Consider the following 15,620-nt stretch of genomic DNA (forward strand, 5'->3'; position numbering starts at 1 on the left):
TTAACTTGCAAACAAATTTTATAGCATTTTTAATTTGTTTTTATTTTATGTTAAGTACATGGATCTTTTTATCTCTGTTTGTGGACTCCTCTGGTGTAGTGCCCAAGGAAGCCAGGAGAGTGTGAGACCCCTGGGACTGGAGTTACAGACGGTTGTGAGCCACCATGTGGGTGCTGGGAATCTAACCTGGGTCCTCTGGAAGAACAGTCAGCTCCTAACTGCTGAGTCATCTGTCCAGCCCCTAGAACAAATGATTTTTAAACTAAATCATACCTTGGAAACTGGCCACATAGAACACCCAGGGCATACAGTGAACTCATTGAAGAAGGCTTTAAATTACGCTGTTATGGTAGAAAATGCAGGAGTTGGAAGATAAATGAAAAAAAAAAACATTGCAATCTTATACACAGCTCTATAGCTTCTACATTTACTCAAAACATTGTTTAAAAACTAATACTGCGTGGTGGCTAATCTCGGTTGTCAACTTAACACTCCTGTAGAGAAGGAGTCTCAGCTGAGGAGCTGCCTCCACAAGAGTGACCTGCGGCACGGCGTGTCTGTGTGGTATTTTCTTCATTGAGACAGGCGAGTGCAGCCCTGGGCAGAGTTTCTGGGCTGTCTAAGAGAACAAGCTGAGTGAGCCATGGGGAGAAAGCAGTAGTTGCTATTCCTCTGTGGTCTGCCAGTTCCTGCCTTTAGGTTCCTGCCTTGAATTCTGACAGATTTGTGACATAGGTATCTTCATTCTTTCTCTCTCTGTCCTTCCTCCCCCCACTTCCCGCTCTGCTAGACAAAATCTCACTCTTAGAGAGATTCACCTGCTTCTGCTTCCCAAGTGCTGACATTAAACGGTGAGATTAAAGGTGTGTGCCACCATGCCCAGACCTTTGTCTTCATTTTATGTCCGGAGAGTAGTTCACAGGGGTTTGCATGTAACTCACAGTCCTGCAGCGGTGCCTGGGTTTATCCCCAGGTGTGGCTATCTCATGGCGCCCGGTTTCCCAATCTACCACGACACCTCCCAGTTGTTCATCCCCACCCCCACTTCTGAATTTTGTACTAGGCAGGCATTTTCACCTTAACCTTGATCACAGTGTTTTGATTTTAAGATTCAGTTACTTCAGACTCAAATATCTGTCCCATTTTCCTGTAGGTTTCTTCATTTCCCAAATTCTTGCAACTTAAAAAAAAAATGTAGCCCTGGCTATTTTGAAACTCACTTTGTGGACCAGGCTGGCTCCTGAACTTGTGTCTCTCCACCAAACCCTGACTCCTGAGTGCTAGGAGTGTACAGGTGTGTACCACCACATCTGACTTGCTTTGTGTCCATTTTAACTCAGACATTTCTTTAAAACAACAGGTTGATCTGCATGTAATAATCCGGTGCTCAGTTTTGGGTACCAGGGCAAGATAATGTTTCCCGATACATTGCCAGCTCTCAGCAGGACATCTGGGTGTCATCAGCTCTTTGGCTGAAGTAGGCCATTTCCAGTGGAACCATTTCCAACTACAGTCAGTGGCCATGTGGCCACAGCCTTCAGGGAGCATGGTGTCTTGAGCTTTCTTAAGTCTATTCATTTGTTTATTCAACAAGTATTTGAATAAACACTTTACCAAACTCTATTTTGGTTCTTGTGGAGAGCATGGAATGAAGGATTCACGTCTCCTGTGTGGAGCATGCTGGGTAGATAGTTGATTCATACACAAATGGACGCTAGCTCAGGTAGCAAGTGCTATGCTAAAAAAAGCAAGCTAGGCAAAGAGGAAAAAGAAAGACTAAGATGAGGACATGCCTTTTTATACAGGGTGTCCAAGGACATTCCTGAGAAGGTAACATGTGAGCAGAATGCGAAGGAAACCAGTATTCAGGGAAGAATATTTCACCCTTCCCAACGCTGTGACCCTTTAATACAGTTCCTCCTGCTGTGCTGACCTCCAACTGTAAAATTATTTTTGTTGCTACTTCATAACTGTAATGTACATATCTATGTTTTCTGATGCTCTTAGAAGACCCCTGTGGAAGGGTTGTTCTCCCCCCCTTCCCTAAGGGATCTTGACTAACAGATTGAGAACTGCCATTCTAGGCACCTAGAACAGCAAAAGCGAAAGTTTTTAGGAAGCTACTCGCCCTGTCTGAGGTATGTCTATGTAGGTGCAGCAGCACATCAAGAGTGAAGGTATTTTGGACAGGTGAGGTGAGTGTCAGCATAATGTCAATGGTAATGCGTCTACCCGGTTAATGTGAGGCTATGGCTTCATCCTCAGTACCAACAAACAACAAAAAATAAAAATAACAAAACAGGTAGATCATATGTGGGCTTTTAAAATTGGGTCTTACTCTGCGAGAAACAGGGAGCCCTCAGGAGGTCGCTCCGCGGAGGACACGAGGATGTGGTGGAGGCAGGGAGGTCACTGAGCAGTTATTGAGAAGAGGGCAGTAGAGGTATGGATTTGGGTAATGGCAGGGATAGGGGCAAAATGGGATCAGATCTTGATTGTAGATAGCACAGAAAAGAAAGAAGTACATCTAAAACCAAGGTTTTCAGCTTGAGAAACTGGAAGTATTGAATGGATGGATGGTTGCCTATTATTGAGTTAAAGAAATAGTGTCACAGTGGTGGTGGTGTGTGATGTGTGCATGAACTATGAACGTATGTTTTCATATATGGTGATAGGAAACTAGGACCTTTATTCTGATTAACTATATCTTTGGATACATCATATGAGTAAAGGTATCCAGGGAAGAGGGTAGGGTTAGCATTCATACAGGCTTACACACATTGAAGGCATTCAAAGTCTAGATATCCTAGTGTTAAATGAGACCACGTGATAGATTAGGAATAAAAAGGGACCACAGGACTGAACCCTGGGACATTCCAGCATACCACTTAAACTTGAGAGATAGCTGGGTGTTGGCGTGGTGCGTGCCTGTAATCCCAGCAATTAAGGGGGAACCATGAGAATCAGGAACTCTGCTGCACAGAATTTGAGATTAGCCTGGGCTACATGAGACCTTGTAGGATGAGCTGAGGCTGCTCTGGCTCGAGAGAGGCAGCAGGGCTTCCTTTTACACCTGTATTTGTCCCTTTCTTGTGCCTACACATGTACCTTCTTTTTCTGTGTCTTTTTCTAAGATTTCTTATGCTGCATCACCTGCTTCTGTCTCCCCCACTGAACTGTGAGCCTTTGGAGAACAAAGACCTAGTTACAATTGTCTGTAGATGTCACCTCAGGATGATGCCCGGGTCATGGCAATAATAATTATTTGTTATATCATAAAGGACATAGCAGTGTTCACTTTTGTACCCAAGATATTCTGTTATCTGTGATCTACTACAGTAATGAGAGCAGAGTGAGCTGACCTAGGGCAAAGACCTCATCTGTTCAGCAGAAACTAAATGACAATAACTGTCCCCACCTACGGTGTCTACACGTTTTACTCTATTCCTCTCCTGTCAAGTACCAGATTGAAGTCTATTTTCTCCACAAAGCATCTGCTGGTTATCCATGTCACAATCTGTTAGTCAGTCCTTACCTAAGACATAGCACTGCAGCTGAACGTGTGTGTTCCTGGACTTTATAGTTCTCCCTTTGCTGACCACACTGCATCCTTAGGAATCACGTCCTTCATAAAACAAACCATTTTCTACTTTGTGACAATGGTGCCGTTAAAATTAAAGGCTGACCAGGGACTTAGTACCAAATAAAGTATAGTCTTGATCAACTTATGAGAGCTACAACTATCATCCTCTAAAGCATAAACCCTACCAAGTTCCATATAAAATAGCCATAAACACACCCAGTTATACAAGAGGATCAGGGATGCTATAAAATGTATGTAAAGACTATAATTATACCCTGTGCTGTAGGTTTCTCCTAAACCAAATACGTATATTAAGATGAGTGTTTGCAACATATTAACAAACAATAGTGTGTTTTTTTTATAAAGACCTAATAGGTTATTGGAGGATTATTTGGGCCCATTAACTAATGATCACTCCTGCCAAGCTGGAAGTGATTGCCTTGCACACTGTATAGGCTATTCTCCCCAGAGCAGAGGCTTAGCAAGTAATCTTGTTGATCCTTCGTTGCATTCAAATTAGTAGGCTCAAGGAAGGTTTCCTATCTATTGTTTAAGAAACAGCTGGTATTAGAATTCTCTAGAGGAATGGAACCAAGAGATTACGTGTATTGGATTGGATTAGTTATATGATTGGAGGCTTGGGAGTCTGATGATAGTCATTTATACACCGGAGAGGCACAGACTTAGTAGTTGGTTAACGCTAAAATCCAAAAGGCACAGCAGCCTCGGTGTGATGCCAAAGCTTGGGAGACCTCTGGATGTCTGTTTTGAGTCCACACAGAGAGGATGAGGAAGATGGAGCCCAGTGGCCATGGCCAGTGGCACCAACAATAGATTTACCTACTGTCTGGCTTTCTCTTTGGAAGTATGTGTCATCCAGCTCCCCTACTGTACCACTGAGTTGCGTTTTCCCCAAAATTATTGTCCCATATGCCAGTCTTCTCTGGAAATACCCCCTCAGACCTCACTATTTCTAGGCATCTCTCCATCCAGTTGAGAAGATTGGTCTACAAGCCTTCCCTGAAAAGACGTGTTCTGCTCCATTCTTCTTGGGACTGGATCTTCTTTTCATAATTCTTATTATAGGAGTAATCAAACAATTACTGATTGGAAGAAAACTAATAATAATAATAATAATAGGGTCTTCAGAATATCTGTGACAGGCTTTCTAAGAGGCCTGATTGTCCTTGCATGGACATCAACAGGACAAGGAACTTTGTTGAAGGCCTGCTGTCTGCTAGAGGGCCTGACATGGGGCTCAGGAGACACTGGGACAGTGTCTGACTTGACCTTTAGGGAGTGCTGTGAGGTGTGGGTGTCAAGGAGACAGTGCCCAAGACTAGTTTTCTTTAGGGTGGTAGCAGACTTGGTGACCTTCTTTTAGGTGTTTTTGGTCATGTGGTGAATGGCTTTGTAATCAATACTGATCTGGAGAAAGGTAGGGCATTTGGAGAAGGTTATAAAAGACATCTCTCGTTTTTTCTATTGAAATCTGAACATTGAAACTTACTTTATGTTTAATTAAGAAAAATCCCATGATCCCATTGAAAACATGAATATGATGATATGTTGGGTGAAGTCATATGTAATATGGAATCTAATTAAGGAAATACAAGGCTGGGACAGCAATGGGGAAGGAGCCTCTCAGGGTGGACCATTATCTTCCAAAGAGGAACCAGATTGACTATGCCCACTCAGATATATATGTTTTAACTACTGTTTTCTCTCAGAGTGTTTATGTTGACAGAGATCTCTGTCCTGCCCATTCCTACAGCCGTTCACAGTCCCAAAGAAACACACAGAGGCCTACATTAATTATAAAATGGTTGGCCTATTACCTTAAGCTTCTTATTAACTCTTATATCCCACATTAACCCATAATTCTTGTCTGTGCCAACCACGTGGCTTGGTACCTTTTATTGGCAAGGCAGTCATATCTTGCTTCCTCTGCATCTGGGTGATGACTACAGACTGAGCCTTTCCTCTTCCCAGAATTCTCCTGTTCTTGTTGCCCTGCCGATACTTCCTGCCTGGTCACTCTGCCTATACTTCCTGCCTGGCTACCAAACAATCGGCATTTTATTAAAACAATAGAAGTGACAAATCTTTACAGGAAACAAGACCATTATCCCACAGCACTCAGGCAACAAATGGTGACAACATGAGAACTGCAGTCACAAAAGACCTGAGAGAGCTTGGGAAGTAATTCTGGACACAAAAGAACAGAGTTAAGCACGGCTTCTTGGTAGCAGTATTTTCTCAGGTGGGCTCTGTTTGCTAGAGGCAAGTGTGTCTCATTTAAGAGAGGCTTCCTGACTTAGCTTTCATTGCAAAATCCTTGCAGTTCTTTTTAAGATTCCCCACCATGCCTTTCCAGCGGTGACGAACTCCCTACGAGAACATGCCTCTCGCAAAGGATCTCCTTCATCCCTCACCAGAGGAGGAAAAAAGGAAACACAAGAAAAAGCGCCTGGTGCAGAGCCCCAATTCCTACTTTATGGATGTGAAGTGTCCAGGATGCTATAAAATCACCACGGTCTTTAGCCATGCACAGACGGTAGTCCTGTGTGTCGGCTGCTCCCCTGTCCTCTGTCAGCCTACATGCGGGAAAGCAAGACTGGCAGAAGGATGCTCCTTCAGGAGGAAGCAGCACCGAAAAGCACCTGATTCGAGATGAGTGGGAACCATCCCAATAAACACATTTTGGATATATATATAGCCCCACCACAAAACAGTTAAATGATGTCTGTGAATAGCCAACATTATGCTACTTGGTGGTGGCAAGGACCTTGAAACTCCATAGCATTGTGGCGATAAACATGGTGTTTATAGACTCTGAAAGCTAAGGAATGGGGTGGATCCAAACATCAAAACCCTGGCTTTAATCCTAGCCATAACGCTTAGCAAACTCAAGACTCATGTGTTCAAAAAGAGAGAGATATACAGTAAAGATAGATTCAAACAAAGAAAACCTCTAAATTGTTTACAGTGTGTTTAAAAATATATGTTGGCTTGGGAGAGAAAAGTAAAAGGATAAAATCCTTAAAAAAAAAGAAAGAGAAAGAGAGTAGTTGGGTGTGGTGGCACACACCTTTAATCCCAGCACTTGGGAGGCAGAGGCAGACAGATCTCTGTGAGTTCAAGGACAGCCTGGTCTATAGAGTGTGTACCAGGGCAGCCAAAGATACACAGAGAAATTATGTTCTTAAAAAAAAAACTCACCAAAAAATAAAAATATAGTTTAAAATAAAGCTATGTAAAGATGGAAAATAAACAGAAAATCTGGATACCGTATGTTATTTTGTTGTCTTTGAATGGCTTGATGGCTGAACAATAGCTGCTAAAAGTCATTTAATTACAAATGCTGCTGGATTAATACCACATATATATTTTGAAAATGCCTTGGCTTCAAAGTTTAAGTCAAAAGATATGTTACTTTGGAGAAGAGGTTTTGCTTTTTTTTCCACAGGAAAAGGAAATGAGAGGCTGTGGATTCATTCTGGGTTAAGAAAAACTAGGTTTGATCAAGGATGACCCATGAAAAAAAAATCTCTGATAGGAGTTTATGGCCCAAATGATCCAACATTTCAGAGGAGCTCTGTTGGAGTTTCTTCTGAGTTCTATATCCAGAACAGGCTCAAGATTGCTGGCTGAGATTATCAAGCCTCATAGAATATTCCAGTAAGGACTTGACCATGATTCTAAATTTTCTTTAGGTCCCCATAAGATTATCAATGCTCCCAATCAGCAGAAAGTAGCTTAGACAACTATGCCCACATTCCTGAAAAATGGATTATGGATGGTTTTCTTTGTTTGGAGTGTTAGTTACAAGTTGTTATGGATAATGGGCAGGAAGAAAACTAAACAAAGGAGATTAGATTCAGAGTTTTTGTTTTGAAAAAAGGTTTAGGGGGTAGAAGTGCTGTGGGACAATGGTCTTGTTCCCTGTAAAGATTTTTCACTGTTATTGTTAGTAAAACACTGATTGGCCAGTGGCCAGGCAGGAAGTATAGGCAGGGCAATGAGAACAGAAGAATTCTGGGAAGAGGAAAGGCTCAGTCTGTCATTGTCACCCAGACACAGAGGAAACAAGATGTGACTGCCTCGCTGATAAAAGGTACCAAGCCACATGGCTGACACAGACAAGAAATATGGGTTAATGTAGAACATAAGAGTTAATAAGAAGCCTGAGCTAATAGGCCAACCATTTTATAATTAATGTAGGCCTCTGTGTGTTTTTTTTGGGATTGTGAATGGCTGTGGGACTGGGAGGGACAGAAATCGTTGTCAACATTTAGTTATTCTTATTTTTTTTTTTGTCCAGGAGAAAAAGTTTTGTGGGTGAATAACTAGCTTCAGGGATAGTAGCATGTCCATATAATAACAATAAACAATAACAGTAAACAAAAACAAAAAACCCAAAGTGAACAAGTGAGCTCAGTTTGGATGTTAACAATTATATGAACTTTGGAACATTGTTGCTGTGGGGTCAACTTATCTACCTGTTGTGAAATAGACTGTGATTCCCAAGTAACATTTTGATAACTGTGTGTACAGTGAGAGGCAAGACCCCTAAGCTTAACCTTTGTCTCAGAGATGAATTCTTGTGTTGACATCATTAGTTTGAGCTTGTGTGAGTATGTGTGTGTTTGCATGTGTGTGAGAGTGTGTATGTGTATGGCATACTAAGAAAAACAAATTTCTAAAACTAAGAAATGACCTTAGAGAAAAATTTAGCAAGCATGTGAGTAGTCTCTGTACCCATGATACTTCAGAAGACGAAGTGTTTACGGATAAGCAGAAGGAAGCAGATTACTTTTGCCTTACTTCTGCTTCCCTTGCCTCTAGTCATGAGTCTCCCTTTCCACAGACTTTTCTTTTGCTAGACCTCCTTTCTCTGTGGTTCCCTATAGAGCTCAGTAAAAGCCAAACTTGTTTTATTTTGTGATGTTGGAAACACAACACAGGGTGTAGTGTGTGCTGGGCAGGTACCCTACCCCTGTTCTGCATGGCCAGCCCAAGGGTGAACTCTTTAGCACAGCAATTGAGACTTCTAGAATGTAACTTTCAGAGCTCAACTTCCAGCATTAGCCAGCATACACCATGTAGTCTTATTACACGCTGTCCTTCTTGGAGTGCGCTATGCATGTAGCTTCACCCTTTGGAGCAAAGGAGGCTCCTGCCTGGGAAGTAGTTCAAAAGTCAATCTTAAACTTTACAAATTCCTTCAAGAAAGTTCAAGTCTCTGTGTGGAAAGGATTTTTATGGTCACACTTCTAAAGATATGTCATCATCATTTGTTGAAACAGAACCTGTTCATATCACTCACCAATTGACACAAAGAGTCCAGTGTCTGACAGTGAAAGCAGGTACCAAGTACAGCCACGTTTTGGGGCAGATGCTGGACCACAGGTGCTGGAGTTGCAAAGGGGAGAGGACCAGCATGGTTCTGTGAGCCAGGGCATGACTTCAGGATGGAAAAACTGGAAGAACCAGAGAGGGAGGATGTTTCTCAGAGGACTGTCAGCTTGTGCTCTGCACTCCTCTGCTGCTGCCCACAGGGATGGAATGGAAGAGGAACTTTCCTTTGCCCTCAGGTCAAGGACAGGACCTTCAGGAGGGCTGTCTGAGACCAGACCAGAAGTTCCCCAGTATTGATCCGGTATCGATAAGTAGGGATTGCTCCTGAGACTCCTGAGGGCGAAAGGTGGAGCTGGGCCACCTACCTGTCCCTGGGCTGCGTAGAGGACAGCTTCTTTCCATCCGAAATGTGCTGTATTTAGTTTCAGAACAACTTGCGAGTGTTATGAATTGATCAGGCACGAGAATGAACGTAACAAAGTAGCCCAGAGCCTTTTAAAGACAGTTGTAGGTCTTTTTCATGAAAAAATTTATACAATATTCTGATCATATTCTTTCTCCTCCCCAAACTTCCCCTAGATCCTCCCTACCTTCATACTCCTCATCTTTATGTTCTCTCTCTCTTCCTTTTTCTTTCTTCCTTCCTTCTTTCCTCCTTTCCTATTTTTTTCCTTTTCTTCCCTTTCTTCCCTCCTTCCCTCCTTTCTTCATTTCTCCCCCCCCACTCTCGCTCTTAAAAACAAAAGCCAAAAACTAAAACCCCTAAAAATGAAAAGTCAAAATAAACTCAATAGACCAAAAACCAAACCAAACCAAACAAGAAAGCAACAAAACAAAAAGCACATAGGACAAGCACAGAGTCTATGTCGTCTTGACTAGCTCCTCCTGGGCCTGGGGCCTCTCCTGGACTGTGGTTATATCCAGTGACACTTCATTGAAGAAGTCAGATTTGCCCCTTCCCACAGGTAATGATTACAAATAGCTTCCTGGTTAAGAAAGGGATTTTTGGTTCACTTTCCCTTCGCAGTGCTGGGTTCTGTCTGGTTTGGGGCTGTGGAGGTCCAGCTGTCATAGTCTCTGTGAGATAATGTGCATCAGCCCTGAGGCGCCCAGAAGACTGCTGTTTCCTCAGAGCCTCTCCTCTCTGGCCCTAACCATCTTCCCACCTCCTCTTTCACACAGATCCCTGAGTCCTGTGGGCAGGGTTTGATAAAAAGCTTCCCACTTAGGAGTGCCTGGAGCCAAGGCTCAAGGCTGAGGAGACAGGAGTTGGGATTCTGGTTTGAAGGTGTCAAGATGGATGGTTTGGTAAAGGTGAGAATTAGAAGCCACAGGAGGGCATTGCAAGAGTCTGTCCAATAGGGTGCCTCTGAGGATGCTTTCCCAGCACCCCTTGTGAGTAATCGCCTCCCAAATCCACATGCACCAAGGCTCAGGAAGTTACTGACAGCTAAGAAACCTGGCCGTGCCTTTCCTGGCTCCAGCTCCAGGGAAGATGTGAGGCAGGGAGGGAAAGGGCCACCCTTATCCTTCACCCCACAACGGCCTTCTATTTAGACTGAAGCGGCCTCAGACGGGGACCCGAGGAGCGTGCCCTTTGACATTTACAGTGTTCCATGGAATGGAAAATCAGTCGGAAACTCATTGCTTTAAGGATATTGAAGAGAGAATTGTGGGGTCTGTCCAAGACTTTGGATTTCCTTCACTCTTCACACAGGCCCACACATGGGCATAGATGAGTTGCTGAAAGAGTAGGATCTCAGATCGAGCAGCCACTTTTTCAAGGCCGCATTTGCAGATCGGTGGCGGTGAGTTTGTCCCTGTGTTTGAATCCCTGGGCTCAAAACCAATGCTGGGGGGGGGGAGCCGATTACTTGTTTAATATATCACTGAAATCTGTTTATTAATTTACTACTTTATCTCATGAGCTCCTTGAGAGCAGAGGCCATAGATTATAGTCCCCTTTGTCTTAGTCAGGACTTCTATGCCATAATAAAATGTCAGAAGCAACTTGGGGAGGAAAGGGTTTACTTCAGCTTACAGCTTGTAGTTCATCATTCAGGGAAGTCAGAGCAGAACTCAGGGTAGGAACCTGGAGGTAGGAGTCAATGCAGAGCCTGTGGAGGAGTCCTGCTTATGGGCTTGCTCCTTGTAACTTGCTCAGCCTGCCTTCTTAAGCACCCAGGAGTGGTACCACCCTCAACAGGCTAGGTACTTCCACATTAATCACTAATTAAAAAACAATACCTTACAGGCTTTTGTAATGGTTTAAGTAAAATGCTGCAGGTCCCCAAGTGGTGGCCATGAGACCATGGCAGGCCACGAAGGCAGCTGGGTCCCAGGCAGGAAGCCACATAGTGGGTGAGAGACTGCCATAGATGGGCAGGCCATGCAGAGTGAAGTTGGATATTTATTTAGTGGGTTATGGAAGGGAAGGGGAGGAAGGGAAAGAGGAGAGAGAGAATGAGAGAGAGAGAGAGAGAGAGAGAGAGAGAGACTCAGGTGGGAAGCTGAAGAAGATCAGCTTGCCTCGGTGGATGGGGAATGGAGTGGGTGTGGCTTGTCTCTTAAAGGGACAGGATAGACCATTACAGCTTTCTTACAGCCTGATCTCATGGAGGCATTTTCTCAGTTGAGGATTTTTCTCATATGACTTTCTACATCCACCTGTGCAACCTCTAATGATGCAGCATTTGACTTATAGTAAATGTTGGTTGGATGATTAAATGAACAAATGAAGTCCCCAGTGCATGCGTGTTGCTGAGACAAGCACAGCCATGTCAAGGATCCCAGCATCTCAGACACATGGGGCTGGCAAAGCCTCCGACCTCCACTCTGTTCCAGTAAGGAAGTTGAAAGTGTGTGGAAAAAGTATTAACTGTAGCTCCACCCTCCACCCCACCAGCAAGATGGCCACAGCCTGAGATTACTCCCTTATGGAGACCACCTCCTCCTGGATTGTTCTGTGTTTAAGAAACATGCTGAGTTTGCATCCGAGTGTACGGCCCATTAGATTGACCTCAGCTTTTCCTTGTGTGTGTTTGATGTTGTTGCTTAGTTCACCACAATTAGATCAAGCCTTAAACCATGCAGGTTGTAACAATTAATGATTAGTGAAAATGGTATAATAAAATGGCTCAGGTTCAGACTTATTGGTGTTGGGCTCTTTGGCCAGATTCTTAACTATGTAAAATTTGATTTTTTTTTTGCCTGTGTGTTAGGGAAAAACAATAGTACTAGTCTCCTTGGATTTATTTGAAGATTATATGTGTGATAACTGTTAAGTTGGGAGCATAGACCCCAGCCCCTTGCATCCGTCCCAGCCCCCAGGCCTGAGAGTTGTATTGGTCTGAAGGGGATTAGGATCACTCCCACAGGGTATTTAAGTGAGCTCCCAGAAGAGGAACATGTGGTCTCTTCCTGCCACTCATAGTTGCATTCGGGCCACCTGAGAGTGCAGGAATCCCATTAAACCTGGATATCTTTTAATTTGGCTTGTTGTGATTTGACTTGATTGGGATTTTTGCATTGGCAGAGAACTTGAGTTAGAAAAAATTCCTAACAATAACTATGGAAAATGCTTAGTCCATTGGCTAGGAGCTAACTCTGGTTGATAACAGTCATGATATCAAAATTTGTCATTGATGTTGGGTTGATCAGAACATACTAAACACTTCCCAATCCCAGCTGCACCTGGTGTCCTCTATCTTGACGATCTTGACAGTATGTCCTTGATCCCGTGGGGTCAAGGGTCTCGACCTTTGTGTCTGGGTTCTCCCTCTCAGGGGGAAGTTGGTTTCTTCTGCTCGAGCAGCTTTACTTCCGCCTGTACCAGGTCTCACCTGCAGAGCTGTCCCCTCACCCACAAAGGTGTCCAGGGTGTCTTACTGGTGAGTCATTCTGGGGTCTCCATGGCCCAAGTCTGATGTAGGTGGGTCTTCTGTTTATGTGTTGCTTTCATTGGTTAATTACTAAAGAAACTGCTTGGCCTGATAGGTCAGAATATAAGTGGGTGGAGTAGACAGAACAGAATGCTGGGAAGAAGGGAATTGAGGCAGATGCCATGATTCTTCCACCTGAGATGGATGTAGGCTAGAATCTTTCCTGGTAAGCTACCACCTTGTGGTACTACACAGATTATTAGAAATGGGTTAATCAAGATGTAAGAGTTAACCAGTAAGAGGCTAAAGCTAATGGGCCAAGCAGTGTTTAAATGAATACAATTTGTGTGTTGTTATTTTGGGGCATAAGCTAGCCAGGTGGCCAGGAGCCAGGTGGCAGGAAGGCAGCCTGCAGCTCCTTCTACACAGGTCATCAGTGTCTGGACTTTTTTCAAAGCTTTGTTAAGCCATTCCCACTGACTCTCTCTGCTTTCTACTATTTCATTGCTCTTTCTTTCTTTCTTTCTTTCTTTCTTTCTTTCTTTCTTTCTTGTCTTGTGCATTTCTGGCTGAAGTAAAATTCCTGTCAGTGTCATTTGTGCGGCAGGCGATAGAGATTTTGGAAAAGCTACAGTGGCAAGTGCTACATACATAGACGCTACATACGTACCTCTCTCATTTTTAAAAATGTGACCTGAAAGCAACTGATTTGGGGTATAAAATGTACATGTTCATATTTTTATGGTTTGGATAATTTTCTTTTCTGTTTCCGGTGTTTCCCAGGCTGATCCTGAACTCACAGGTAGACTGTGGTACCAGCTTTAGCTTCCTCAGTAGCTGGGACACAGCTCTGTCCACCTTGTGTCCATACTCCCTGTGGTGGTTTTAAAGAAAATGGTCCCCAAAGGGAGAGGCACTATTTGGAGGACCTTGTGGGAGGGAGGAAGTGTGCCGCTAGGGTAGGGCTTTGAGGTCTTCTCTCAGGCTTCACCTAGTGTGACAGTCAGGCAACGTCCTGCTGTCTCTGAGTGGTGATTTAGCACTCTCAGCTCCAGCACCGCCTGCCCACATGCTGCTATGCTGCCTACCATGATAAAAAGGGGCTGAACCTCTGAAACTGTATGCAAGACACCCCAATTAAATGCATTCCTATAAGAGTTGCCCTGGTCATGGTGTCTCTTCACAGCAATAGAAGCCCTACCTAAGAGACTTCCATACATACAAAGTTAAAACTGTGAAGCTACATATGCCATTATGTAAAGATAAACATGCAGAAAATAAGTACTTGAGTATTAGGGAGACTGGTGATCAACAGGGGCTGATGTCATCAGAGAGGGCTCTGTGGTGGTGGTGGGGTGGCGGTGGTGGGGGGGTGGAGGGTGGAGGTGGTGGTGGTGGAGGTGGGTGTGGTGGTGGTGGGGGTGAAGGGTGGAGGTGGTGGTGGGGTGACGGTGGTAGGGGGAGTGGTGGTGGGGGTAGAGGTGGAGGTGGTGGTGGGGTGGTGGTGGTGGAGGTGGGTGTGGTGGTGGGGGGATAGGGAGTGGAGGTGGTGGAGGTGGCAGTGGTGGTGATGGTGGGGGTGGGGGTGGCAGCCGCGGTGGGGGTGGCAGTTTCTAGCCTCTGAATAATGGAATTTCTTAAAGACAGGAGTCAGTTTTGATGCCATTTGTTTATCAGCAATTACACATTACTTACAGTATCTGTTGCTTTGAGCTCATCAACATATTTTTCCTTGTACAAGAGAAGGAAGCAGAGTCTGCAGGAAGAATTATTGGCATGATGAGCCAGGTCAGCTATGTCTAAAGCTGAATGTCCCAGACTTGCAATCTGGAAGAGCTACCAACCCCTTCCCCATCACACTCGTTGCCTTTGCCACTGCTTCCTGGCTTGTTATTTTATCAGCTTTAGTTGTATTTAGTCCCTTCTCTTTCAGAAACTACACAGTAAGAAGCTATGATCACTGTTGCAAGAGGCGGCCGCTTGTTCACCCCAGTCACCCGGCTAGCTTAGCCACAAAATAACCACACAGAAACTGTATTAATTAAATCACTGCTTGGCCCATTAGCCCTAACTTCTTATTGGCTAACTCTTACATCTTAGTTTAACCCATTTCTGTTAATCTGTGTATCGCCATGTGACAGTGGCTTACCGGCTAAGTTTCAGTCTTATTCTGGCAGGGGAGATCCATGGCGTCTCCTGACTCCTCCCTTCTTCCTCCCAGCATTCAGTACTGTCTTCTCTGCCTAAGTTCTTCCCTATCAACAGGCCAAGGCAGTTTCTTTATTCATTAATGGTAATGACAGCACACAGAGGGGGCTCCCACATCAGCTCACCTTGGACCTGAAGACGAACACCACAGTGAACAAGCTAGAGTCCCAGGGAGAGCCGAAGACAAATGATATTTAGCATATTTTAATTAGAGAAATCAAAATCGAAATGAGAAAGATACTATCTTGTGCCAGTTAGAATGACTATTATTTAAAATTCAAGAAGGTTGGAATAGTGTACATACCTGTAACCTTGGCACTTTAAGGGAAACTGAGGCATTCCAAGTTTACTGCTAGAAATTGCCGCTAGGCAAGCTTGGGCTGCGTGGGGCTGTCTCACACTCCCCTCCAGACGGTGGAGAGGATGGTGGAAAAGAGAATGCATAGATGGTTGCTGTGTGCATAAATTAGTACAGCCGTTACGGGGATCAATATGGGAGGTGATTAACAGAAGTAAAAACAGAGCCCCCATATGATCTACCGTTATCATTGCTGTGATAAAAGACATGACAGAGGCAGCTTAGGGAA

At 44.1% G+C, this 15,620-nt stretch overlaps 1 protein-coding gene and 1 long non-coding RNA gene across 2 annotated transcripts; one reads left to right on the forward strand and one right to left on the reverse strand.

Moving 5' to 3' along the window:
* The first annotated feature begins 5,958 nt into the window (after positions 1 to 5,958).
* Positions 5,959 to 6,260, forward strand: LOC121463494 (40S ribosomal protein S27-like). The gene has a single exon (XM_041675747.1). It carries the CDS (start codon positions 5,985 to 5,987, stop codon positions 6,258 to 6,260), a length of 276 nt encoding a protein of 91 aa, XP_041531681.1. The 5' UTR covers positions 5,959 to 5,984.
* A 2,705-nt stretch (positions 6,261 to 8,965) lies between these two features.
* On the reverse strand, positions 8,966 to 15,068 carry LOC121456959. Its single transcript, XR_005975670.1, has 3 exons — positions 14,975 to 15,068; positions 14,521 to 14,581; positions 8,966 to 9,066 (listed from the first exon to the last, which is right to left on the reverse strand). It is a non-coding gene; the product is annotated as an uncharacterized LOC121456959 (long non-coding RNA).
* Positions 15,069 to 15,620: the final 552 nt, after the last annotated feature.

The sequence above is a fragment of the Microtus oregoni genome, unplaced genomic scaffold, assembly GCF_018167655.1.
Source record: "Microtus oregoni isolate MIOR12 unplaced genomic scaffold, Mior012 000001F_ref0000356, whole genome shotgun sequence".
Classification (NCBI taxonomy): Eukaryota; Metazoa; Chordata; class Mammalia; order Rodentia; family Cricetidae; genus Microtus; species Microtus oregoni.